General features: G+C 41.7%; 2 protein-coding genes across 4 annotated transcripts in view; one reads left to right on the top strand and one right to left on the bottom strand.

Annotated features, from left to right (window-relative positions):
• Positions 1-8,292, bottom strand: part of ptpa (protein phosphatase 2 phosphatase activator) — a 31,573-nt gene extending 23,281 nt beyond the window's left edge. The window contains exons 1-6 of the mRNA XM_038734383.1: positions 8,164-8,292; positions 6,243-6,352; positions 4,232-4,318; positions 3,530-3,655; positions 3,036-3,153; positions 1,331-1,430 (exon numbers count right to left, since the gene is read on the bottom strand). Coding sequence (XP_038590311.1) covers positions 1,331-1,430; positions 3,036-3,153; positions 3,530-3,655; positions 4,232-4,318; positions 6,243-6,352; positions 8,164-8,188 — 566 coding nt within the window. The 5' untranslated portion in view covers positions 8,189-8,292. The remainder of the gene's footprint in view (positions 1-1,330; positions 1,431-3,035; positions 3,154-3,529; positions 3,656-4,231; positions 4,319-6,242; positions 6,353-8,163) is intronic.
• Positions 8,293-8,643: 351 nt separating this feature from the next.
• Positions 8,644-25,470, top strand: crata (carnitine O-acetyltransferase a). 3 transcript variants are annotated; one of them, XM_038734382.1, is made up of 15 exons: positions 8,644-8,868; positions 10,195-10,232; positions 10,500-10,796; positions 10,974-11,092; positions 11,635-11,688; positions 12,296-12,461; positions 13,378-13,552; positions 13,802-13,980; positions 17,143-17,243; positions 17,348-17,467; positions 17,583-17,705; positions 18,866-19,001; positions 19,323-19,385; positions 23,920-24,057; positions 24,917-25,132. In XM_038734382.1, the coding sequence occupies exons 3-15, from the start codon at positions 10,512-10,514 to the stop codon at positions 25,130-25,132; spliced, it is 1,875 nt and encodes a 624-aa protein (XP_038590310.1). In that variant the 5' UTR covers positions 8,644-8,868; positions 10,195-10,232; positions 10,500-10,511. The 3 variants fall into 3 exon arrangements, with proteins under 3 accessions (XP_038590310.1, XP_038590308.1, XP_038590309.1); XM_038734380.1 differs by lacking the exon at positions 10,195-10,232 and having other exon boundaries at positions 8,645-8,868; positions 24,917-25,470; XM_038734381.1 differs by lacking the exons at positions 8,644-8,868; positions 10,195-10,232 and adding an exon at positions 10,105-10,137.
• The last annotated feature ends 1,179 nt before the right edge of the window (positions 25,471-26,649 follow it).

Genomic DNA, 26,649 nt, shown 5'->3' with positions numbered 1-26,649 from the left:
AGCCACATGTTAGAACTGTGCACAGTTACACATGTTTAGCCACATGTTAGAACTGTGCACAGTTACACATGTTTAGCCACATGTTAGAACTGTGCACAGTTACACATGTTTAGCCACATGTTATAACTGTGCACAGTTACACATGTTTAGCCACATGTTAGAACTGTGCACAGTTACACATGTTTAGCCACATGTTAGAACTGTGCACAGTTACACATGTTTAGCCACATGTTAGAACTGTGCACAGTTACACATGTTTAGCCACATGTTATAACTGTGCACAGTTACACATGTTTAGCCACATGTTAGAACTGTGCACAGTTACACATGTTTAGCCACATGTTAGAACTGTGCACAGTTACACATGTTTAGCCACATGTTAGAACTGTGCACAGTTACACAGCCTGGTCCGCAGCTCATTTTGGTTAATGAAGCAAAATGCCGATGACTGGTGAAGTTATGAAGGTATGAATGGAACATGGAATGAAATTAAAAGTACATTACTGGCCCAAAGAAAACACTGGAGTGAAGAGTAAAATACAGTTATTATTTATTTTACAAATTTGTGTAACAAGTTACCCACGCTGCATCTGGAATCCTCACTGCTGTCTATAAATAACAGCAGCACAGAAGAGAAGTCTGTAATATTGAGGCACTTCGCTGCACCTGTCAGGAGACCTCTTCTTATTCTCCCTCAACTTTTCAGCTCTACTTTGCGTTGTGTCGCATGTTCTCTATCCATGATTTTTGTCCATTTAATTATGTCTGACGTGGAGTGTGTGATTGATTGACTCGTCACTCATAGCCTACTAAACCGCCTCGGCTATGAGCCAACTCCGAAATCACTGGATGCAGGCAGGCAATGCGAAATAAAACTTTACATTAGGAAAGTGGAGGGGACATGTCCTACATAAGTAAGTGCACTATATAGTGAATAGGGAGTGACTGTGGAAACAGGCAAAGAGTCTACAGCCAGGCTGGCAGCTCTTTGGAGGTTGTAATACTCACTGTAAAGAGAACCTTAGGTAATTTGACCTGCTGATGGCATTAGAAAGTCAGAGGGTCACCAACATCATCAGGATTCATCAGAAACAGATATACTTTATTAATCCCCGAGGGAAAAGTCTTTCTTATGATTGCCATACTCTGGAGACCAAACAATCTCATGGCAATCCATCCAGTAACTGAAATATTTCAGTTTGGACCAAAGTGGTGGAACCCGACTGACAGACAGAATGAAATCACCATCATCAGAGCCTAAAAGAACCCCAGTCACATTATCTGTACAGTACAGCTTAACATAGCGCAGACCACCGCCGTAACAGCTCACCTGTAAAAAACCTTAAACACCATAGCCAGCTGATCATCTACCGTGAGAGCTCCAACCTTACAGAGACAGCAGAGGAACGCAGCAAACGCAGCTTCATGACCTGAGAAGATAAATATACACATTAAAGATCCTCAGACATGAACAGAATCTGTGCATCTGTCCATTTCTGCCTTTCTAGATTTGAAAGTAATTTGAGGAACAATATTCTACAATATTAAATCAAGCTACTACTTCTGCTTTGAACTATTATGTTACAACTTACTACTGCCACCATCAATGACATGTTTAGCCACATGTTATCAAACCCTGCTCAGTTCAAAGAGCAGCACTTTTAATGTCCAATTAAATGTTCAAGTCTCTGGAATATGATGTGACAGTCGCTGTTGTCAAATGCAGCACTAAGGCCCCATCCACACTACTGCGTTTTTATTTGAAAACGGAGACCGTTTGCTACGTTTGCACCTCCTGTCCAGTCGTTTTAAAACTCTGGAGAGCGTTGTAGTGCGGATGAGCAAAAACAGAGCACTTTAGAAAAGATGACGCAGACGCTTGGCTCTCTGATTGGGTCTCATAAGTCATGCAAAGTAGAAACACGCTGCTACTGACAGAGTTTTGGATTAGGCATTTTTATTAAAATATTTTGTACCGTGCAAACAACACTTACAGGCTACACTTGTACTGTGCACGTCGCCGTTTACTTTGCAACGACTCCCGGTCTGTTTTCTGACGCCACAGCTGCTTTTAACTCCCGTGTTACATTCAGTAACAGTCCCAGCTCGTTATTGGTCCATTCAAAATAAAATCTGGTGTTCGTCTGTTGTACTTTATTCTTTTGCCAAATCTTCTGTAACTTCAGTAATGCTTCACGTTTACACTGGCATGGGCATACCCTGTGTACGTGAACGGCCACTAGATGTGCCGAACTCTGACACGCAGCTAAAATGCTGCGGTGGACGGAGAAGATTGGTAGTGTGGACGGGGCCCGTGACTTTTTCTACGCGGTTTGGCTGTTCGTCCACACGGAAACGCTGTATCAGGTCACTGAAACCAAACCTTTTTGAAAACCCCTGCCAAGGTGAGGATTTTAGGAAACGCCGGTTGCAGTGATGTTATATAGACCAATGGTTCTCAAAGTGGGGTCCGGGGACCCCCAGGGGTCCTTGAAGGGATTCCAGGTGGTCTCCAGCAAAAAGTTGAAATTGTAATCTTACATTTAAAACTTGCTATTTTACCCACCATTCTTTACTATAATTCCACCCATAATGTGACACAATGTCTTACTATTTTGGTCATAGGATTCACACACTTTCTGTAAAGAAACACCTAAAAGCAAAAATCCTTGAAGATGGGAGACCATGGGACAAAATCTTATCAAATGTAATTTGTGTCAGTTTAGGGGTCCTTGACGTGAAAACGTTTGAGAACCACCGGTGTAGACAGTAAAACACCACTGCCTGCCTTGTTTACAATTTTATTAGGCTCCGATTGGCCAACATGGCTTTGGGTTAGGGTCATATCGCCGCCTGTTGGTCTGACATGCTCTTGACAGCGCTTGATAGGGTGTTTTTGCGTTTTGCGTAAAAATTAGACAGAAGTTAATTTTTAAACGAAGGAAGAAAAACTCTGGTTATAAAAATACCCATGCCCGTGTGGACTAGGCCTCAGACTGAAAGAAAACAAAAATACAGCGACACAGGACTGTTACCTGTTCCATAGTCTATCCTGGTGGCATTCCCCACAGACTCTTTCAGGTAGACAGCTATCTCTGGAGCTGCAGCACATTTGTCAGCAGGGAGCACTCCGGACACCAAGGCCTCTGCTTCCTACACACAGACACACACAGGTTTACAGATTGTACAGGTCAGTACTTCGCATCACACACTGGAAAAATCAGTCAGTTATTACTCTGCGTGAGCTCCTGGGTGAGTGTGTGTTTGACGTTTTTATATGTGCACACTAACCAACGGGGACACAGCTGGCAGCTGCTGAGTGAAAGCCAATATTAGTTTTTTTTAGGGAAAATTGAGATCCCCATGGGAAGAGACTGCTTTTTGAGGGTTAAGACTTGGTTTTAGGGTTCAGGTTATGGTCAGGTTAGGGTTACGGTTAGCCATGTAGTTGTAATGGTTAAGGTTGGGATTAGGGGCTAGGGAATACATTATGACTCACAGACATAATGATGTGTGTGTGTGTACTAACCTGGTCTAATTTGGCGTACCAGGTTCTGTAGGCCTTATTACCAAAGCGTGATGGCTGGTCAACAGGAGGAGTCTCGTTAATCCATCGGTCCAGAGTCCCCAAAAGATCTAGTAACTTCTCCACTGTCTGTCACACAACAAGACAACAGTGACTGTAACTGATATTCATCATCATCACATGATGGGTTTAATGAGCATAGGAGAGAGAGGAAAAAAAGGACAACCAATAAACTAGCATATATAGCTCAGAGGTGGGTGTTCTAATGAGACGGACACAGCCTGGTTCTCTCTGCTGAGCCTCAGCTGGTCAAACCTCTGGGATCACTTATTTTGTGTTTTAGTATAGCAGAATATCAACGGAGTTGCTCCCCTGGACATGTTTTCCTGTTCTCAGACCTATGGCCTTTAATAAATGGTATGAGAAGGTGATTCTTTCCAGGCTCATGAAGGCTAATTGAAGGAGAACAGTAACTCCTACGCTGAAGAAGATTGTGAGATGCAGTTGAAAGTTCCAGGAAAACAATGATTGAATGATTTTTCACACCTGTGTCGCACTTAACTGAACTCTCGCTGAAGGAGTAGTGCAGTCAGCAAACATGCTTCATACACAAGCAAATGTTCACTAAAGTGACAACCAAATAAACTGAACGTATAAAAATTAAGCGCATGCATTTTAAAGGCACTGATAAGAAGAGCAACTTACCTCTGACACTTTATATTCACATGTGAGCTTCTTTCCCTTCACACTTTCATTCAGTGTGAGAATGAAGCCCATGTAGTCAGCATATGCCTGTAAGAAGGAGAGATGTGGGGAAAACTGGAATGTATCTGGGTGTGTGGTCAGATAAACTGCTTCAAGAACTCAAATATTATGAAAAGCATTGGAATAATGTTACAAAATTGATATTGATCACAAATGCTCCTAGGTGATGGACTACATCAGACAAAACTCTTTATACGTGCTCTTTCAGAAGTCTATAACTTAAATCAACAAACATTTTCCTTCAGAGTTAGCTTGGAATCAATCTGAACTAGAAGACTTCACCACCAGGTGCGTCTGCAGACAACGGGTGGGGAACAGGGAGTGCAGAGCAGGCTGTGTGAATGAAGGGAAGAAGGTGATTTTGAATAGTATAGTGCAAGTTTTCTTATAAAGATGTTTGCAAACTTTTAATTTAAGGGTTTCAATTTTATTTTATTTTATATAGCTCCAACTCATAACAGAAGTTATTTTATTGCACTTTTCATATAGGGCCGGTCTAGACTGTGATATTTTTTTTTTTGTGTCCAATATAATTTTTCAGTTTTCATTAAGATATATTGTAACTTAGTGTCCTGTGGTCGATTAACTGTATAAACTTAAAACGGAAACAATAAACGTCTGAGACGATAAGTCCAAACTTAAAGAACATTTTGCTGTAACATACCACACCTCCCGACCTCCCACTCGATGAAGATAAAGAGGAGACTAAACTTTTCTATGGATGGCCAAAATGTGGACTGCAACTGACTAGGTAAGCCTTTGTTTTAGCCTACCATACTGCTGTAAATGTCTTTTGTGATGTCGTAAAACGCATATCGTAAAATGCCGAATACTGCTGAAAAGACAAAAGTCTAACTTTCATGATAGGTGATAAGTTATTCCTATGATGGAAAGCCATGACCAGACCTTCTCTGCATCACAGACTGGCTTACCGTGATATTCTTACTGTTATCCTAATCAATGTTATCCTCTTGTTTAAACCCAACCAGCCCAACCAATGAAGGCAACAAGTACTAGCCAATCAGAAGCAGAGTAGGGCGGGTCATGACTCCACCATCCTGGAGAGGCTCAGTCTATAAAAAATAGTGAATCACTGCAATCGCCAGAGGTACTTGAGCATATAGTATAATATGTACATACATAAATGTGCACAGAAAATATCAGGATGATGTGTCCAGTAGTATACAAGATTAGATGCGGACAGATACACTCACTCACTCACTCACTCTCCCCTCCCCATGCATCGGGCTGGGCGATATGGCCAAAAATATTATCATGATATCGATAATTATCACGATGAATGTCAAATCATTATTTATTACGTGGTTCAACTTTTCTTTATGGTCAAAATGGGAGAAACACTTGATGCCAAACAGTGGATCACTTAACAAGTCTGAGGGAGAAAGTTCAAAACTCTTATGATAAAAAAAACAAAAAACAAATATGATAATAAATAAATATGATGTAGTAGTAGTAGAAAAATTAAGTGCTAATTTCTTCATGATTGAAATGAATTAAATCAAATATTTATTGACAATATATTGAACATTTATTATATTGAGGAAAATTATATTGCGATAATTATCATTATTATTTTATTGCCCAGCCCTACCCATGCATGCACCTGGCAGAATTCTGCAACCATACAAGAAAGCCTCCATATAACTTCAGGAACCAAACTACATGTGTGAACAAAGCTTTTGACTTCTAATCATCTTTATAATAAATAAATAATAATTTATGTTATTAAGAGGTTAATTAATCACCAAATTCACTTAATATGTAGGAAACCAGAGGGCATTAAAACATGGGCTGGACCCAGTGTCTGTATCACACTGAGTGAGGCCCACGTGTTATTTCCCTGTTCTCTGTCCTTGGTACTTTGCAAAACAACATGGAAAGTCAGAGAAAACCACAAAAATGTGTAGAACATGTTCACACAGCGGCTTACTTGGGATCGCTTCCACTTGCCCATGTCAGGCACCATGCTGATTTCTTTCTTGGGTATCATGAAGGTGTTGCTGGCTGGGGCTTCAGATTCGTCATCCTCAGGAGTGGATCCTGAGAAAGTTTTCTTAATATTAATGACATTTTATTTAAATAACCCAATTCAGAGATTATTCCTAACTTTAGGTTTTCCAAATAGCTGAATTCAGTATTGAATCTGATATTGGTAACTTAACGTTAACTGTATGAACCCCTGTAGAACCTCTATCGCTTCTTATCTGTTGCTAGTTATTTACATTACGGGAAAGGTAGGATCAAGTATTTTTGGGGCTTAACCCAAACTAGGGACTAAAGTTCTGGATATTTTGGCCCTGTTTACATGTATCATGTGACTCAGCCAGGTCTGGAAGTTAAATACTAAATTGCCAGGATAGCCCTTTAATCAGATCAACGGTAACGTGAATACTAATATGCACGTGCAGAGGAGGGTGCGCTGCGTGCTTGAGCATCTGCTCTTTTGCCCTTTGATGCCCAAAGTGCCCTTTTATCAACGCAAATTACTTAAATTTATTTATTTTTAAATTTGTTAAGGCCATTTTGTGAAGGCCTGCCCAATCGAACTATTAGTAAAATGAATGAACAATAATTTCGCAGTAAATAAAATGACCCACATGATGACCTTTCACCTGATGACCTCATCTGTGACGAGCCCTCCCGTTCAGACACCGTTAGTGATTCAGCAGCTCTGCCTGCAGGACACCTTTGATTCCGCCGTAAGTGGGGTTTGCCACAATGTGCTTGTTGTGGGATGTTGGAGGTATTTTACAAGGAAGACGCAAAGACAGCAGCACAGTTGTTGTGTATATTTCTGTGTGCCGCCTGTAGAAGTGACGTTAGCTGCCGGCTAACACTGTGCCGACAGCTAACTTTACTTCTACACACAGATAAACAGAGGTGCTCAGTTCACTTCGTTCTTGCTCTTTCAGGGAGAAAAAATTCACGGGTGTTGAGAGGTCTGGTCGTTTTTATGTAATCTGACTAAAAACCTTTCACTTGAACTAGGATTATTAGAGTAACTTAATAAAAGCCTTGTGCCTTTAAAGTAATTATAACTACATTGGTAAGACAGGCTTATACTGATACTTACTCCTCCGACTTATAGCCTACTTATCTGCCCTTTTTTAAAATGATCATTAAATTCAGAACAGTATTGGAATAGATTTACATTTTAACAGCAACAGTAGTGTTTACAAAACCAATACTACAATAAAAACTCTAACTGGAAATACAAATAAAAAATGTCAGTACCAATGTAAAATAAATAGTATTCCTGACATCAAAGTAACAGGCCTATTTAAATCCTTGTTCCATGTGCCCCTTTTATGCTTTGAGCACCTGTCCTTCCAGTGGTCTCTGCGCGGCCCTGCTAATATGTCAGTGTCTGCGTGAGGTTGGTTTGCAGCAGTACAGCGCAATCGCGGAATAACTGAACTCTCCGACTTTTACAGAGTTTGTCCTGATGATGTTCTTAATGAATGAAGCAAATTCAGCCTAAGTTACGTGCTAGCTAACACCTCCGGGACAGTAACGTTAAAGCAAGCAACGAGAGTTTTTTTTGTTTAGTGTTGTTGTGTGATAACAGCTGCTAACAAAACAAACCAGAGGACGAACTCAGCTTGGTATAACGTGACATAACGTTAAGCCCAAATAACGTTACCAACTTCAGTTACTCAAAATGTCTAAGGATAGCTTTGCCTGAGGACAGCGGTGATGTGTCTTCTGGGCTTCCCTAACAAACGTGAAATTAATTCGTTAAATGTCCCGTGTGGCAGTGTGGTGCACCTGTTAAGCACTTTAAAACACAAGGCAGCACAAGCGATAGAGAAGTTGCTCACGCTGAGCAGAAGCATTCAGCGGTGCGTTACCTGACTGCTGCTCGGTTTCCGCCATGGTGAGGAGAACAGTCTTCTTCGCGGGTTTCAAGTAGATTTAAAACAGCCATAACTGATGCTGCCCTCCTCTGTTCGAAACGTAAAGTTGTGTACTGTATCCCAGTGAAAACGAACATATTTTCCCTTTCAGCCGTTTTCTTTCTGTGGATGTCTATTATCACAATAAAAATAAATGAATAACAGTTACCCCGAATTCTATATTTTATTCACTTTAGCACAAAAGTATTATAAGTATAAACGTTAAGACTTGATTATGCAGATTGCCTCCCGTTTAATCTCTCTTTCAGAGTGATATCGTTATGTATTTAGATTATATATTACACGATTATTCAGTGTTCATGTATTGAATCTGATTGTAAACACTGTATGTAGACGCCAAGTCACACCCTTTTTATATACAGTCACACTCCCACTGCTCCTTCATGGCGGCCGGGCCACAGCTGATAACGTTAACTTTGACCTGCTTGTGTTCCGCAGCTGACCTGTGTGGCTGTGAATTCAGATGCGCTTCTAAATTACCGTGTGGGCCCGGTGTTGACAAAGCGCAGATCCAACTCCTAGCTAAGCTAACCCTGCATTTCCAGCGCTGACGGACCTTTGTCTGTGGGCGTTTCGTTGAAAGCATAGACTGTTTATAAGGCTGAAAGCAGAATGTGGGGTATTTGCAGCAGAGCTATGGTAAGTAATGCACCTGACTTTGCTTGTTTACACTGACCAAAAGCCAACTTAAGTTACTGAAATATATTAATAACCTTGACCTGCTTGTTACGGTCGTGAGACAGTCATAAGGATTATGGTGATTAATCACTATTTTAAAACAGCTAACTGCTAGTTAAGATGGCTAATTAGCTAACTTAGGTATTGAATGAATGTTTGCTAATTTAGCTGTTAGCATAGTTAGCTAACTTGTAATTTAAAAGGGCGATGATCTGAAGTAGCGGTAGATAGCTAACCTTAACTGGGTCAAAGGTGATTTCGTGCTTCGCTAAGATTCAATACGACGGCACTAATAGGACAAGCTTGACCCAGAAAGTAATATTCACTTTTATTTGGTCTGACGATGATAAGTAAGTCATCTGAATCATAGTTGACTATACTGAGGAAGAGAAGTTAATGTAAAGTTTCAATATATCATGAGATGGATCAATCTATTCTACAAAGTCCATTAACGTTATAACGTTATAGTCCAGGAACCTGGAAAAAGTGTAACAGTTAACGTTAAATGTGTTCAGGTTTCTACGACGCTAAGCTAACTTAGTTGTTTCCTTGGGGGACAGATCTGTTATTTCATCGGCCTCGCTAAGTTAATTCATAGGTTAATAGTTAATTCATGCTACAGGACACTTCCTTAAAATGTATAACTGGTCGTGAAATTATGTAGAATAATTTATATAGGGAAACACATCGCACCGTTCTAGTCGCACGCGGGGACCTTTTGAAAATATCTTATTAATATTTTTATGTTTGTTTTACCTGAGACGTTTTATATAAGGACTTATTTTACTCATGCCGTTTTCTTCTCGGTGTCTCTTGTTTACATAGTTTTCTGAGCTGTAACTTAGTCACATTGAAAATGAGGATAGACTGCCCTCTAGCGGCGATATGTCACTTTTAAGGTGGTCATATATTCTGAACTGCTACCAAAAACTCTTACCTCAGTTGGTTTTTGATTTTGGTGTAATAATGAGAATCTTACAAATAAGTCAAGTCAGTTTATTTAACACATTAAAAACCCTAAAGGTAATTTAACAGACTTTTTAAAACAGTGTGACCAACCTGCATTAATGAGTGATACTGAGCAGTTCTCTTAGTTTTTGAGTCATTTCAGGTACAGGTGATGAGATAAGGACAGCTGCTATCTACGATAAGATAAGATGTTCCTTTATTGATTCCCGCAGAGTTAGCACAGCAGCACAGTGGTGCCGGTGTATGTGCCTGTTTTTTAAGGTTTGTTGTCTTTTTTAAAAAAATTTTTTATTCAATCCCTGTATCAATTCCCTACAGGTGGTGCTTGTCTCCTGCAAGGCTGTAATTGCAAATAGGTATCTGATCTTAATTGCCGTATCTGCCTGGTAAAATAAAAGTATAATACAAATGTTTTGAAAACAGGGGGAAGTAGTGCAAAAAGAAAAAGGGACTTTCACTTAGAGGTTTACCCATGTGGCAACAATTGCTGGCTATCAAAAACAATGATGAAACAATAAAGCACAAGTCACTTATTTTTCGCAGTTGAATGGGGAAATAACACCCCCTTTATCACAAAATGACACTACAAACATGTATTGAATGTACACTCTTCTGTCTCTCAGGTAAAGGTGGGAATGGCGAAACCTTGTGGCTTAGTGAAACCCTGTCACTTGGTGAAACCTGTATCAGCGACTCGGGTATCTGGCAGATACCTGACCCACCAGAAGGGACTACCCGGTCTGCCTGTCCCCCCTCTGCAGCAGACCTGTGAGCGCTACATCACCGCCCTGGAGCCCATCGTGGAGGTGGACGAACTGAAGCACACTAAAGAGCTGGTGGAAGAGTTTCAGAAAGCAGGAGGGGTTGGAGAGAGACTGCAGAGAGGCCTGGAAAACAGAGCACGCAACACTGACAACTGGGTGAGCTCATCAGCTGGGACGAACGCTGTGTTCCGATGTGTCTTTTTGTGTCATTCTCACAATTTAATTGCAAACTCCACTGACATGTGACCTGTTTCCTTTTAATGGACTTTATTATTCTTCCATTATGTTGAGCTGTTATTGACTCTGTAGCTGTGTGTTTCTGTGTCTGTGCAGTTGTCAGAGTGGTGGGTGCAGGTTGCTTATCTTGATTACCGGATGCCTGTGGTGGTCCATTCAAGTCCTGGGTTGGTCTTGCCCCGCATGAACTTCAGTGATAAGCAGGGACAAATAAGGTGATCACAAACAGAGTGTGTGTTTGGCAACAATAATGGCAACTTTAATATGTTACTTTCAGTTGCAGTCCGTTTTTTCAATGTATTTGTACTTTTTTTAATTTATTATTTATTTACTTACTACTTTTTATTTACACCCCTCACATTTTAGTCATTATTTCATTATATCTTTTCATGTGACAACACTGAAGAAATGACACTTTGCTACAAAGTAGTGAGTGTACAGCTTGTATAACAGTGTAAATTTGCTGTCCCCTCAAAATAACACATCACACAGTCATTAATGTCTAAACCGCTGGCAACAAAAGTGAGTACACCCTTAAGTGAAAATGTGAGATACTTTACATGAATGGGTTGGTCTAATAATACTCATTTCTTTCACAATATTATTTATATAACAATTTATATTAATGCCATTTTAATACAGTGCATAAATATTACCTCCAAATACGGTATTTCTTCATTTCAGGCAGCTCTGCTGTGCTGTGATCAATTCTGTTAACATCATTTAAATGAAAATAATTCATATCCTCTCTGTTTAGGTTTGCTGCCAAACTGATAGCAGGTGTTTTGGACTTTAAAACAATGATTGACAAGTGAGTACTAAACTTGTAATACACACACACACACAATTCAGACTATGCGTTGCTGTTTACATTAGATGCCAGAGGATGCAGTGAAATTATATTCCTGTACTTGACATGTTTGAAATTATTGTCATGCTGAGTTTTTTTGCTTAGGTCACAAATATAAAATCACTTTCTCTGAAAAGCTGTGAATTGGGTTTGTTGACCAACTAAGGTGTCTGTAGGATGTCAGCCTGACCAAGCTGCTCTCCAATCTAACACTCAGATATAGGCATGTTTGTTCTTTAGTTTATGTAGATAAGAATCTGTATGTAGGAAGAACAGTTGAAAAAAATGATGTGTATAATGCACACGGAATCCTCCATAATTATAATTCGTATATAATTCGAGAAATCTCTCTCAACCATGTATCATTTGAAATTGTGAGCTGTCTGTATCGGCAGGCCTTCACCATTTCTTATATCATGCAGGTGACGTGGCTAAACTGAATTCAAAGATGGAGGCTGCACTGCATTACTGAAAGCAATCCAATACATCTATGAAAGTGGTAGCTTCAGGGACGTTGCATGAACGGCACAATATTGTGGTGATAAGCCAGAGCTTGTATGTTTTGCAGTGAGACACTACCTGTTGAATATCTGGGAGGGAAGCCCCTGTGTATGAATCAGTACTATGAAGTGCTGTCATCCTGCCGTATCCCTGGTCTGAAGAGAGACTCAGTGGTGAACCACGCCAAAAGCTCCAGGCCCCCCAGACATATAACTGTAGTGCACAACTTTCAGGTGAGGAGCTTTGGTCCAAGTCCCACATCTGTGTCTGAGCTCATCCGGGACCAGGGGCCTGCATCACAAAGCAAGTTCAACTTAGTCTGGCTCTCTTTGGGGTACCTGGCTTCACTGGGCATGGGATTAGTGCTCCAGGATCGCTGCTATAACCAAGCGCACTGAGCTCTGGGTTTCCCCGTGTGTGTCTGGCATTTTCAACTGGTTCGGTGATCTACTGTAGATTGAGTGATATAGTGACCGCTAGGTGCTTTTGTCACATGAAGAGCAAGTTTTTGCTGCCAAAGCAGAGAGGAAAACATACAAGATAAGTCTGTGCTATGTAATGTTTCTCCAGTGATCTGATTGGTCAGGAGACAGGCTGTCCATATGTTTTGATTCGATCCTCTGGTCTGAAGCTGTTATTGGCACTGGGCAGGTTGGCCATGTAGCACAAGTTACCATTAGGGGTGGGAATCACCACAGGCCCCACGATACGATATTATCACAGTACTTATGTCACGATACAATGTTATTGCGATTTTAAACATATTGTGATACACTGCAATTTATTAGCTTTTTTCCAACTTCAAATTGTGTCCCCAAAGGACGACTCTTTCTCTCGGAAAATATTGCAATACTATGCCGTTACGATCCCCCACCACCACCCCTTGTTACCATGGTGATCTATCCCAGTTAAAAGCATGGCAGTTTTGTGATGCCATACAACTTGAGTTAAACCCAAAGATAGCTGGACAACCCACTAAACTTGCTTTGTGATACAGACCATTTCCTCAGGTCCACTTGAGTTCACCTTAAGATCATTTCCTACAGTGTGCTTATGTTTCATACAAAATACTTAATACATAAAAATACATATTTCTTTAAGTGAGAAGCCTGACTGAGCCTTTCTTGTCTCTCCTCCTCTTGGAATTAGTTCTTTGTGTTGGACGTGTACAACAGTGATGGCACCCCACTGACCGCTGATCAGCTCTGTGTTCAGCTGGAGAGGATCTGCAGCTCCTCACTACAGTCCAACACGGAGCCTGTCGGCATCCTCACCACCCAGCATCGCGACTCATGGGGCAAGGCCTACGTTAACCTCATCGAGGGTCAGTTACAAGGCAGTGGACACTGAGTTAAAGGACGCAGAGTAGCTGAAAAGTGTGAATGGATTGTCATTGTTAACTGCAGTATAATTCAGAGCAGGTTACATCAGTTGTAACTGCATTTGTAGAATTCAAACAAAATTTCCAAATAAAATTGAAATAAATTATAATGAAATGGGGGTAAAACATGACGTGCATCCCTAATATGGAAACATGGATAACATCATGTTTGCTTGTACTTGATGTGTCCAGATAAGACCAACAAAGAATCTGTGTCAGCTATCCAAAGGAGCATCTTCACACTGTGTTTGGATGGAGCGATGCCTCGAGTGTCTAATGAGATGTACCGCAGCTGTGCTGCCATCCAGATGCTGCATGGAGGAGGCAGCCAGTGGAACAGTGGCAACCGCTGGTTTGACAAGACCCTGCAGGTGACACACACTGTGAAACTGTGTTTCACTTGACCTGGATTCAATTTTTGGAGACTAACCCTTACCCTGCTCTAACCCCAGAGGTGGAAAGTAACGAATTACAATTAGTTGCATTACTGTAATTGAATAGTTTTTTTTGTGTGTACTTGTCCTTTTTAAGTAGTTTTTATAATCTGTAATTTTACTTTTACTTCGTATGTTTTGTTTGAAGTATTGTACTTCGCTACATTTTAAATCACACCTGTTACTTGTGCTGTGCTGCTTAAGCCCTGGATATACTTGCTTTTTAACAATGCGTAGGCGTAGACGGGTGTCGGCGACGCAAACGGCTTGGTTCACATACTTGCCTGCGTACTTTGCATGTAACCGGAGGATTAAACCTGAATCCACTAGGGGGCAGACCAGGACCGGATCATCCTTTGCCAACATCGGTTTGTCTTCCTTGACCGAATTTGCACATCCTAAACAAACCAAACATGGCGACACTCGAGCGGATTGTGATTTTAATGAGACGTCACAACAATCTCGGTAATTGCGGACTAGCTCCAGGAGTTTTATTGTAAACATCCCGACATTAATCTCCTTTTTTAAAGTCTGCTGCTGACCTTCTTTTGCGTTTAATGACGGTGGCGAATCAACTGTATACTGCCACCACCTGGGCTAGTGTGTGGAACAGTAGATTGCCGGTGACCTGCCAGTGTTGTGCCGAGAATTGCATGCACCTCCAAATACTGCTTTTAAACGCTGTAATATCCTTCGTGGGGTTCATCAATTGTGATAAATGATTCTAAGTATATATTTTTTCAACGTTTAGAGTCGTTCATATTTTATTACACTTAGTTGATGTAGAATTCATTGAGGTTCAGCTAAAATATGTCGTGATTACTGCGAGCACAGCACAGTGTCTGAGAAGGACCTTAAGACATGGATGCATAATTCAGCAGGACAGATGTTGTAGGCTACCTGCTGAGATTTGCACCCACCTCCTTTCCCAGCTTAAACGAGTGTTACCAGCCGCGAGGTGCATGCAATTCTCGGCAGGCAGTTCAGAATTCGGCATAACACCTGCCAGATCGACATACTGCCCCCACATTGTCTGTGGAGGTTCTCAGTCATCCCGGTCATAGTTATCCAAGGAAGGTTGAGGTCAAGGGCATCTGGACAACTAGAAGACGTTTCGTCCCTCCTCCAAGAGACTGGAGTCAGTCTTCAGTTCTGACTGACTGGTGGGGAAACTCAGCTATTTAACCTCTGGGATCGTTTGCTAGGATTGTCGATACCGCTGTTTCGTTAGTGCCCCTAGCTGTGTTAACGACAGTCGTCATGGTCGTTACAGCCTCCCATGGCCAAGTCTGAACGACCATCGTTGGCATCTTCACCTGAGGCCTAGAGGAAATGCTTGTTCAGTTTCCTGGGCTGAGCTGCATCTCGCGGACGTGTAGCGTTAATTTCTGGAGACGTGCACAACCTACGCTCCAAAGGATACACGTGGCAGCCATCTTGCTTACATGGACGCGTAGTTAAAAGTATATCCAAGTATATCCAGGGCTTTAGAGCCTCCAGCTGCAGTATCATCAAGGATCCATGATGATACGGAAAAATGGAAATGAAGGGCATATTTTAGAGACCCCCCAAAATTTCACAAATCATTTTTTCAGGGGAGCTCCTATCTTATTAAGGCTCCCTTGTGGTTCACACCCTGCATGTGATATTGCATTGGTATAGTTGAAAAGAAGTTTGGTAAGCTTAAATTAGGCCAAAAGACATCGGTGCATGACATTGTGTTGGTTGGCACTAGCAACCTGCTGGTTACTAGTTATTAATTATGCTAACGATTATGATGTCCCGTTAAAATTACCACCTGTTCGAATGTCAATAGGGATATGACGTAATATAGCCTACAGTCCAGTGTTTCCCATTTTCCCAGTCGAATCTGTTGCGCCACAGTTTCATAATGCAGGAAAACATTTTTAAAACTTCTCATTATAACAATAAAATGTCTCTAAGGTTGTTTTGCGCCATTGCTTTGGGAAAGTATCTGTCAAACAAACTAAAACCAAAGAGCCATATGGCTTTGTGCCCTTAATGAAATACGAAATGGCATAAATGAGATATTAAACCAATATAAATAAGTTCTTTTATGAGGTTAAAAAAGTAAGTAACGTTTAAATTAGTAAATTTTAAATGAGCTACTTTTTTCTGTAACTTAGAGTAGATTTTTATACCAGTAATTTTACTGGGGCTGGTTGTACAAAAAAAGTCTTAAGTCTTAATTTATCCTTAGCTAAGGTATTTACTTAAGGGTGTAGCACAGAATCACTTTAAACATTTCCCTTGTTAAGGAAAAGCGTGTTTGCTACATTTATAGAGAATTTACAGTAGTAAAATTTTACTGTTACCATGGAGACTGTTTGTACCAGCACTTGACCTGTTACAAAGTTGGAAAGAAAAGAAGACCGGAAAACCAAATTAGTCAGAGGAGGAAAATATCGTGCTGCTGGAGCAATTTCATAAAAGAAAGCACATATTAAAAAGTAAATTTTTCGAAAATTAATTCAAGAAGTCTTGTGAAGAGCTTCATCCAGGAGATCCAAAATAAGTATGACAACTTGTCTGTTCTTGCCAAAAAATAGATCATCAATTATAGAAGGGAACCCAATAAAACTGTTAAGAATAAATTTATTTAGGCTGGAGATATAAACTATAAATTTGACAGCCTTCTTGTTTTGCTAATCATTTAGTGTATCAATGTACTCAATGTAATGATTTATATTATGTGGACAGATTTTACCCACATTTATGTCCCCACAACATGAGTAATACATCACTACACACACATTTCACACACACACTTCACACAGTTTCCTTAAAGTGCGGTTATTAGTAATGGTTCAACTAATGTTTCCCACAGTTAGTCCTGATAAGGGCATAATGCTCGTCCTGCCAGAGCCTTGGTTGCATTTTTTTAAAATGCGTGTTTCTCTTGTTTTCTAATGTTGCTTTTACTTATTGGCTTTGCTGTTAAACCAGGCTTATTTCTGTAGTTCAGGCTTATTGTTTAAAAAACAACAAGCCTCTTTGGTGAAAGAGGTTTGAATATATCTGGCCGAAGTTACCGTGTTTTATGTTTTGTTCTCTTAAAGTTTCGGATCTTTCTTTCAGTTTATCGTTGGAGAGGACGGGTCATGTGGTGCGAACTACGAGCACGCCCCAGCCGAGGGCCCACCAATAGTGGCCTTGATCGACCATGTCGTCGCATACACGTGAGTAGGTCGAAGATTATTTAGGCTCTGTAGGTGTCTATTTAGGTTTTTCTTCTTTTAATATAACGTGTATCATTCCTTTTCCTTCTTGTTTGTGATAACAGGAGGAAGCCGGAGATGACGCAGTCTCCCACGGTGCCTTTGCCCATGCCCCAGAAACTCCACTTCAACATCACACCTGAGATCAAGAAGGACATTGAGGAAGCCAAGCACAACATGAACATGTGCGGGCAGATTTTACAACACTCAGTGACCTGTACAATAAGTATACATATTTATACTTCATGTCTTTGGGCATAGAGCTACAATATCACAGTCCTGACATTTCTCCCACTGCAGACTGGCCCAAGACCTGGATATGAGGGTCATGGTATTTGGCCACTTTGGGAAAAGTGTTCCAAAGGCCCACAAGATGAGCCCGGATGCTTTCATACAGATATCACTACAGCTGGCTTACTACAGGTGAGATGCTGAAAAATTGTGTGGAAATGAACTTTGCTTGCAGGTTTTTAACTCTTTACATCCTAAGCCAAGGCTAAGCAGAGCGCTTCATGTAAAAAACCTTGATCATACAGTTAAGCTGCAACAGATGTTCTCACGTCCGTTAACTGAGATGAAAGTGATTCACCCAGTCAGGACGCTGAAATCACCAGCGCAAGAATGGAAAGGGGACTGAGAATGGGCCGTCGTGAGGAGGGCCCACAAAGATACCAGAAAGAGCCATGAATGCGGGGGGGCCCATAGGGTCCAGAAGTTTGTGCTCTGCCCTGTCTGTCTCTGTGGTGTAACGGTGATGTCTGCTGCTCACTCCAAACTGACTGAGGAGACCTCTGAAAACATTTGGTAGCTGAGACCAAGTCTGCACACTTAAAGCAGTTTACGCATGGCATTTTCTTACTTCTAAGAATAAGAGCTATAAGAGATAAGAGAATAAGAACAAGAGTTTTAACTAAAACCGGAATGAGAGAACACATCACTCCAGTTTTAGCTTCTCTCCACTGGCTTCCTGTAGCATTTAGAATTGATTTTAAAGTTCTTTTACGTGTTTTTTTAAAACACTTCATGGTTTAGCACCTTAGCCATCTGACCTTTCATCGAATTATGTTCCAACTCGCACTCTCTGGTCCTCTGATGCTGGTCTACTTAATGTCCCAAGAATGAAAAGTAAAACGTTTGGTGAAGCAGCTTTCTGTTATTATGCACCAATGGCTTGGAACAAACTCCCATTACAAATAAGAGAACCAACCTCTTTTAAGAAGCAGCTCAAGACCTACTTTTATGCTTTTGCTTTTAAGTGATCCCACATATTGTATTTATTTCATTCTGTAGCCCTTATGCAATACAGTAACATGTACATATTTGATTTATTTATGTACTTCTTTTGTACTTGTTTAAGTGTTCATGATGTAAAGCACTTTGAGCTGCATTTTATGTATGAAAGGTGCTAGATTATTATTCTAAGAATAAGAGATAACATTTCATAAATGATCAAATCTTTACACACTTCAGACAATATTTTTGTCAGAGCGGCTTTATACATAAAGGCTCTGATGAGTCTTAATGTTAGAACACCAAGTGTGTTACAGAGTTTTCTCACGCTGTCTGTCTTCTCATCTCTGCAGGATGTACCAGCGCTGCTGTGCCACGTATGAAAGTGCCTCCCTGCGGATGTTCAGACTGGGCCGTACAGATACAATCCGATCAGCCTCGGTGGCCTCAGCTGCCTTTGTCAGGGCCTTTGACGATCCCAGCAAACAGGTCTGTATTTACAACAGTTTTGACTCTGACATGGTGATACTGGGCCGTATCAATTAATCACAAAGTGAAATAAAAGTCAAAGTTAAAAGAGAACTTATGGCTGTACAAGAGCACATGACCGCTGAACCTTTGTCCGTATGACAGATACAGAGCTAGAGCCAAACACAGTGATGATAATAAGTACTATTAATTATTCTAATGTTGAGGATTTTCACTTTTAGTTTTCAGTTTCAAGTCAACTTTTCAAATAGATTTGTAGACTGTTAAACAATAACCTACATGAGTGTCATAACAGTTCTGTCTTCTTCCTGTTTTTCACAGAACACAGAGAAGGTTGATCTAATGGAGAAAGCTGTAAAAGCACACAGGTCATATACTAATATGGTGAGTGGCAGAGAGTTAAGGACTGGTCTCGTGATATTCTAAATTTTTTTTATGTCAACTAATTCCATATGCAGGCTCAAACCAACAATGAATGTATCAACTAGGAAGTAAAACAAAATGTGAAGGACACTGTGCAGGCTTTATGGCTGTATGGAATAACTAAACACGGAGAAACATCACATAAACCTGCAGTAAGGATAGGTTGTTTATCTTTATACACACATAGGCTAGTCATTGGTGGTTGGAAATACTTGCTGCAAGGTCACTGCTTAAGTTTGCTATAAACTATAGTGTTGCTGTTGCTAGTTATTTGGAAGTAGTACATTTCCCATTTGGGGTGTGGACAATCGAAGCATGTGCCCGTTTCAGTCAAGAGCTTTTATCCTAAGCGACTTACATTTGAGGAACAACATACAATCATCAACAGAGCATAAAATACAGCACAAGATCTACAACTGACAATACACATTACTAAAAGCAGCAATAAATGAGCGCTAATGGCACCTATCGCATCAGTGGGTTTAATACCTAGGGAAAGAAGTTAGAGTTAACAAAAAGTCTAATCAATACAAGGTAATTGTAGGGGATAGAAGAAGAAGTGCATGTTAGATGTTAGAGGTAGAGGTGTTTATAAATGGAAGTGTTCTCGGAAGAGATGAGTTTTCAAGAGCTTCTTGAAGTTAGAGAGGGACGCCCCTGCACTAATGGCGTGTGGTAGCTTGTTCCACCATCGTGGTGTCACAGATGCGAACAGCCGGGACTGGGATTGCTTTGTATGAATTGATGGCAGAGCCAGGCGGCATTCGTTGGAGGAGCATAGTGGCCGAGAAGTAAAATAAACTTGTATGATGGAGTTTAGGTAGATGGGTGCAGACCTAGTAGTCACTCTGTATGCAAGCATTAGTGACTTGAACCTGATTATGGAGGCCACGGGTAGCCATTGGAGGTCACACAGCAATGGTGTGACATGCGTCCTTTTGGGCTGATCAAAAACCAGACGCGCTGCTGCGTTCTGAACCATTTGTAGGGGTTTCACCAGACAAGCTGGAAGGGCATTGCAGTAGTCGAGGTAACCATGGCCTGTAGCAGAAGCTGGGTGGCATATTGAGTGAGGTAGGGCCTGATTTTTCTGATGTTGTATAGAGCAAAGCAGCACGAACGAGAGATGGCAGCAACATGGTCTGAAAAGGACAGCTGGTCATCTATCATGACAACCAAGTTTCTCACCACCCTGGTTGGACTGATGGTTGAGGAGCTAATTTGTAGTTTGATGTTATGGTGGATAGATTGCGTAGCTGGAATGACCAAGAGTTCAGACTTAGAGAGGTTTAGTTGAAGGTGGGAAGCCTTCATCCATACAGATATGTCCAAGAGACAGTCTGTGATCCGCGCCGAGACTGTGGGGTCGTCTGGCGGGAAGAATAGGTAGAGTTGCGTATCGTCTGCGTAGTAGTGGTAAGAGAGGCCGTGCGAGTGAATGTTTCGCCCCAGTGAGGTTGTGTAAATTGAGATGAGAAGGGGCCCTAGCACTGAGCCTTGGGGTACCCCTGTGGAGAGGCAGTGGGAGGAGGATAATTGTCCTTGCCACAAGACATTGTAGGAACGCCTCCAAGAGATAGGATTCGAACCACAGGAGTGCTTTACCTGAGATGCCCATTGCTGAGTGTGCAGATAGGAGGATCCTGTGATTGACTGTGTCAAAGGCAGCCGATAGGTCAAGCAGGATAAGAACCGAGGATTGGGCTGCAGCGTTAGCTGACCTTAGGGCTTCTGTTACAGATAAAAGAGCCATTTCAGTGTGGCCACTCTTAAAACCAGACTGATATGGATCTGGGAGGTCATTCCGTGAGAGGACTTCTGAGACCTGTTTGAAGACTGCCCGTTCGATAGTTTCGGATAAAAATGGTAGAAGAGAAACTAGCCGATAGTTCTCAACGTGACTTGGGTCAAGTGAGGGCTTTATAAGCAAGGGTGTAACCCAAGCCCTTTTGAAGGTGGTCGGGAAGGTTCCTGAAGCCAGAGAAGTATTAATCACATGAATGATTGCCAGGACCACAGTAGGAGATATGGCTTGGAGGAGATTCGTAGGAATCGGGTCCAGTGGGCATGTAGTGGGACGGCAATGGGTCAGGAGTTCTTATACTTCGTTCTCCGTGAGAGGAGTAAATGAGGAGCGTGAAGTGCCTTTGTCCTGGGAGGGCAGAAGAACAGATGTAGTAGGACTGCTACATGATAGGTTTTCCTGTACCGGGTTCACACAGATAGAGCTGACCAGGGGGGGAATAGAATTATTGGTTTTGAGATATTTAGAGAATTGGCTAATTATAGCCGCCACTTTGCCTGTGAACAAGGCATCAAAGGTATCAGCAGACAAGTTTGTGGGTGGTGGAGGAGGATTTAGTAGCGTTTTAAAAGTGGAAAATAATGTCCTTGAGTCAGTGGCACTGCTTATTCTGTCATTATAGAATGCAGTTTTGGCAGCACTGATGCTTGTTGAGAAGGAGGATAGGAGAAGTTGGTAGCCCTCAAGGTCGGAAGGGTCTTTGGTTTTTCGCCATTTTCTTTCAGTGGCTCTGAGATCAGTACGGAGCCCACGGATGGTATCAGTTAGCCATTGGTGGGACTGGTTCGGGCGGGCGGGCAGGCTTGGTGGATAGAGGACACAGGCTATCCAGGCACGAACTCAGTGTAGAGCAAAGAGATTGTGCGGCGTTATTGACCTTGAGTGAGGAAAATGTGTTGAGGGAAGGTAGAGCGGATGCTACCACTGAGGCAAAGTGAGCGGGAGACGGGTAACGGAGGTTGCAGCGGTGTGAGACCAACGGTGCTGGAACAATGGGCTGTTCCTGTAGGCATACCGTGAACTGAATGAAGAAGTGGTCAGACATGTGTGGAGGAGTGACAGTTAGGCATTCAGTGGGACAGTTTCGGACAAGAACAAGGTCAAGCACCTTGCCAGCTTTGTGTGTCGGGGGGCTGAGAACCCAAGTTAGATCAAAGGACTGAATCAGAGACAGGAAGTCTGTTGAGTTTGATTTGTCCAAGTTAATATTCATGTCACCGAGGACAAGTAGGGGACAGTCATGATCTGGGATTGAAGACAGCAGTGTGTCTAGCTCGTCCGCAAAGTTACCCACTTGTCCCGTTGGACGGTAGATGACGATCACAGAGACCTTTACCGGTGCGGACACCAAGACGGCATGATATTCGAAGGAGGCATATTGATTCGGGGGTAGCAGGGGGTAGGAAATTAAGAGCCCAGTCCGGACGGGGGGTGTGGGTGAAAGAGTAATTGTTGGACAACGCAGCAGGGGTAGTGGTGTTTTCTGGTTTGATCCAGGTCTCAGTGAGCGCCAGTAGCCCAAGAGATAATGCGTTCGCATAAGTAGTGATAAAGTCAGCTTTGTTAACTGCAGACTGGCAGTTCCATGATCCAACAGAGAAGTAAACAGATGTGGGCGGTGTCTGTTGTAAAGGCTTGAGGAGTGCCTTATTTCTGTGCCTAATGGCACGATACCTCTTGCGTGCACTGGAGACAAGAGGAATAGTATGGTAGCACATGGCCTGAGTGTAGTTGTAGCCGGCAGCTTTAGGTGAGTAGAAGTGCTTAAGAAAAGGAAAGACGCTGCTCTTGTAGGTGGCCTTGCCTGGTGGACTTGCACAGGAAGACTCGCTGGTCTTTACCCAAGTAGGTCTTCACACAAGGAGCTGACGCTTCAGTAATGGGTTTCAGTGATGTAGTGTGAGTCTAATTGCATACTCTGGATTACCAAGACAAAAGGTTGGTTTCAGTGGGTGGGACACACACCCAGTTGTTTGAGCTCGCTCAGCCGGCCTTAAGATTCTAGTGGAATGCTCCGTAAAGTGCAAGGTGGTAGCACATCAAGAGTAACAAAAAAGAGTAATGTATTACCTCACTGCTGCAACCTCTTCCTTGCCCAACAGTGCTTTCCTGTGTTTGAGAGTGCAACAGGAGTACAAGTACTTTCTGTTATGGGCTTTTGATCGCCCTCCGGATTACGAAGACAAAAGGTTTGTTTCGGTGGATTGGACACACACCCAGTTGTTTGAGCTCGCTCGGTTTTGGCATTTGTTTAGTTAGAACATCCAAAAGCAGCACACAAGTTTGGCATTTCCACTGTTTGAACCGGTCAGAACATCACTTTAAGATGGCGACTTCAGGAATGAACCTACTGTAAATTACAGCTCTGAAATTTACGAGTTTAGCAAAACAAAAAGGCAAACAAGACTTTACTTCAGTGTAACATCTCTGGTCTCTCTTTCTTCATCTCTTGTTGAATGTACTTTAGCATGTGAAAGCGAGCTGTACCCAGCATGCCGTTTGGTGGTGTAACAGTTAATATGGGTCCTTCTCAAGTCCATCAGATGAACGGTTCTCGAGATATGTGAAGGACAGACAGGGATACCTTCCTTTTATAGTCGCACAAGAACAATATAGAATATTGCAAGTCTTTATTTTAAAATAGTTAACATCTGGTGTGACTAACGATATGAATTCTCTCCATCCCCACAGGCAATCAGTGGCCAGGCCATAGACCGACACCTCCTGGGCCTCAAGATGCAGGCGGGAACAGAAAAAATCTCCATACCTGATCTCTTCACAGACACAGCCTACGCCAAAGCCTTACACTTCCAGCTATCTACAAGTCAGGTACGGGCAGGGGTTGAAAGAAAACAAATATATCACAGCAGGGCTCAACGTTAAACTTTTTGTGCAACTGGCCGCACTTGGCCAGTCGGTTTGAAACTTACTTACCCTCCTACCAAAAGTTATTTACTAGTGTTACAACAAAACCAAAGACTTATAAGTTATGTTATACTGTTAACATGTTTAATCGCTTATTAAATACATCCTGCATATAAAAAACTAAAATATAATCACAGTTAAAATTACTAAAACTAAAAAAGGTTACCAAATCAATTTCAACTTTTAAAACAAAACATACTAACAGACTCAAACATGACGTGCTCTCCGGCTGACTGCCACTTCATAAAGACATTTACACAGTCGCCTCTATCCTGATTGACAGGTTGCCATGGTAGCGACCTGGGGGAAAGGGTTTACTGAGGCAATAATTCAGAAGTAGCAAAATTTTACAATTATTTCTAATGAAACTGGACTTCTTTTTGCAACCAGCGGACTTGCAGCTTTAAGTTCTGTCTGCATGGTTTCACTTTCAGACCCAGAGGTTGCCGCTTGAGATTAGAGAGATTTGGTAACCACTCATCACGTCACTACATATCTGGATTGGGTGTGCCAAGAGCTGCAAAACATTTGCATGATTGTAATTATTATTTTTTTTAAATACTAATGTTTTTGAGTTACTAGTGGCTGTCCCGACGTTACTTTTTACTGGCCCCGGGCCATCTGGCCACTGTTATTGTCAAGCCCTGCGCAGTAAAGAAATACTTGCTTAGTGACAAAACATCTATATCAGTAGTCCAAAAAAGTAGCAGTTGATAGTAAACAAAACTGTTAACTAACCACTACATTCTCATTTCTTTACAAGGTGCCTTCCAAGACTGACTGCGTCATGTGTTTTGGCCCCGTTGTCCCAGACGGATACGGCGTGTGCTACAATCCCATGGATGATCACATAAACTTTGCAGTGTCGTCTTTCAACACCTGTGAACAAACGAATACAGCACATCTGGCCCAGGCCGTGGAGAACGCACTGTTGGACATGAGGACACTGCTGGAACAAAGCCCAAGAGCCAAACTGTGAAGCTCTTTTATCCAAGGAGGGTTAAATCAAGTGGGCGCTGCAGGGCTAGTCTCAGCAAAGGGCATTAGTGACATTTAGATGACTGGACCCCACACCGTGTGCAAGACTACCATGTTCCAAATGGTAGTCTGAATCAGTATTACCAGGTGATTATTGATCAACATCATGCACTTTAAATGATTCTGTGATACCTGCTGTGTAATGACTGGGAGGTTTAATGCACAGGCATATTAAATTAATAAATGAGAATGAAACATCATTAACAGACTGTTACTGTACTTTACCACACAAATTTCCCTGTTTTGGATAATAAATTTTACGGTAATCCTGAGAAATGATCTTGTTGATGGGATTTTTACCCTGGAGTCTGATGTTTGTTTCCTGTGTGAAGAAAATAGTCAACGTTGATTTGTTTTTTTACTTACGTAAGTAACATTACTTATTTGAACCCAAACCATGATTACATTTAGTTGATGCTTTTATCCAAAGCGACTTACAATTGCTATTTATGTCAGAGGTCGCACGCCTCTGGAGCAACTAGGGACGCTCAGGGACATATTGGTAGATGTGTCACAGTGGGGAATTGAACCCAGGTCTCTCACACCAAAGGCATGTTTCTTAATGTGTTATCCACTGCACCATCTCCATCCCCATAATGTTTTCCTAAACATAACCAAGTGTGTTTTTTTTTCCTTAAACCTAACCAATCTGCGACCATCTCACGTCAACAAAGTGTTTTATTTTGAAAGTCCATCCAGATGTTGCATATTTATTATTGAAAAATTGACACTAAAGGGGTACCCAGGGTGAAAAGCGACACTTGAAGGGTCTTGACCAGGCGTCCATAGGGTAATGTGTTTATTCTAAAGGGCCGTATCAGAAGTATTATTGTTTCCATCTTTACTGAGCGTTTTTAATTTTGTTTCTTAACCTCACACTTAGTCCATGTGCACAGATTGCTAGACTGGTATTGCTCCACCCTGTTTATGGCATTAGTTTATTCATCTGTGCGCTCTAATTTCCACATATTTAAAATTTCTACCATATGATATCCAGTGGGCTCTGTGGTACTGCAAGAGTCAGAATCAAAACCTACAAACAGGATCTTTGTTGATTTTATCAGAGTATGTCATGTTTGAGTTACTGTCATATTGTCTTTTTTGCAAAGTGCCAAGCGGTGTGATGGTTTGTTGTTCAGTACTTCCTTCCAAATGAAAGTTGTTGTTTTTTTTAAGTTTTAGGGTAGCACCACCACCAACTCATTTTTGTTGAATGTTCAGTGGGTGGGAGGTGGTTAATGAAATGAGTTTCTAAACAGCTGACACAACAGATTAGTCACTTTGGCTTTTACTGGTACTGAAGCAAAGTATGCACTCTACTTTGAAATAAGTGCACTTTTGTAAACATACCCACATGTGGTGGTTTCTCGGGCAAGACGGAGCGCATCCTGTCCATGTCACAACAGAAGACCTCAGCGCAGCACTGAGACACCTGATTCACCCTTTCACTTCTGCATC

Source organism: Micropterus salmoides, unplaced genomic scaffold (assembly GCF_014851395.1).
Source record: "Micropterus salmoides isolate LMB-PRFRI ecotype aquatic unplaced genomic scaffold, ASM1485139v1 Ms_hic_scaffold_20, whole genome shotgun sequence".
Taxonomy (NCBI): Eukaryota; Metazoa; Chordata; class Actinopteri; order Centrarchiformes; family Centrarchidae; genus Micropterus; species Micropterus salmoides.
This window is presented reverse-complemented; position numbering and strand designations above follow the sequence as displayed.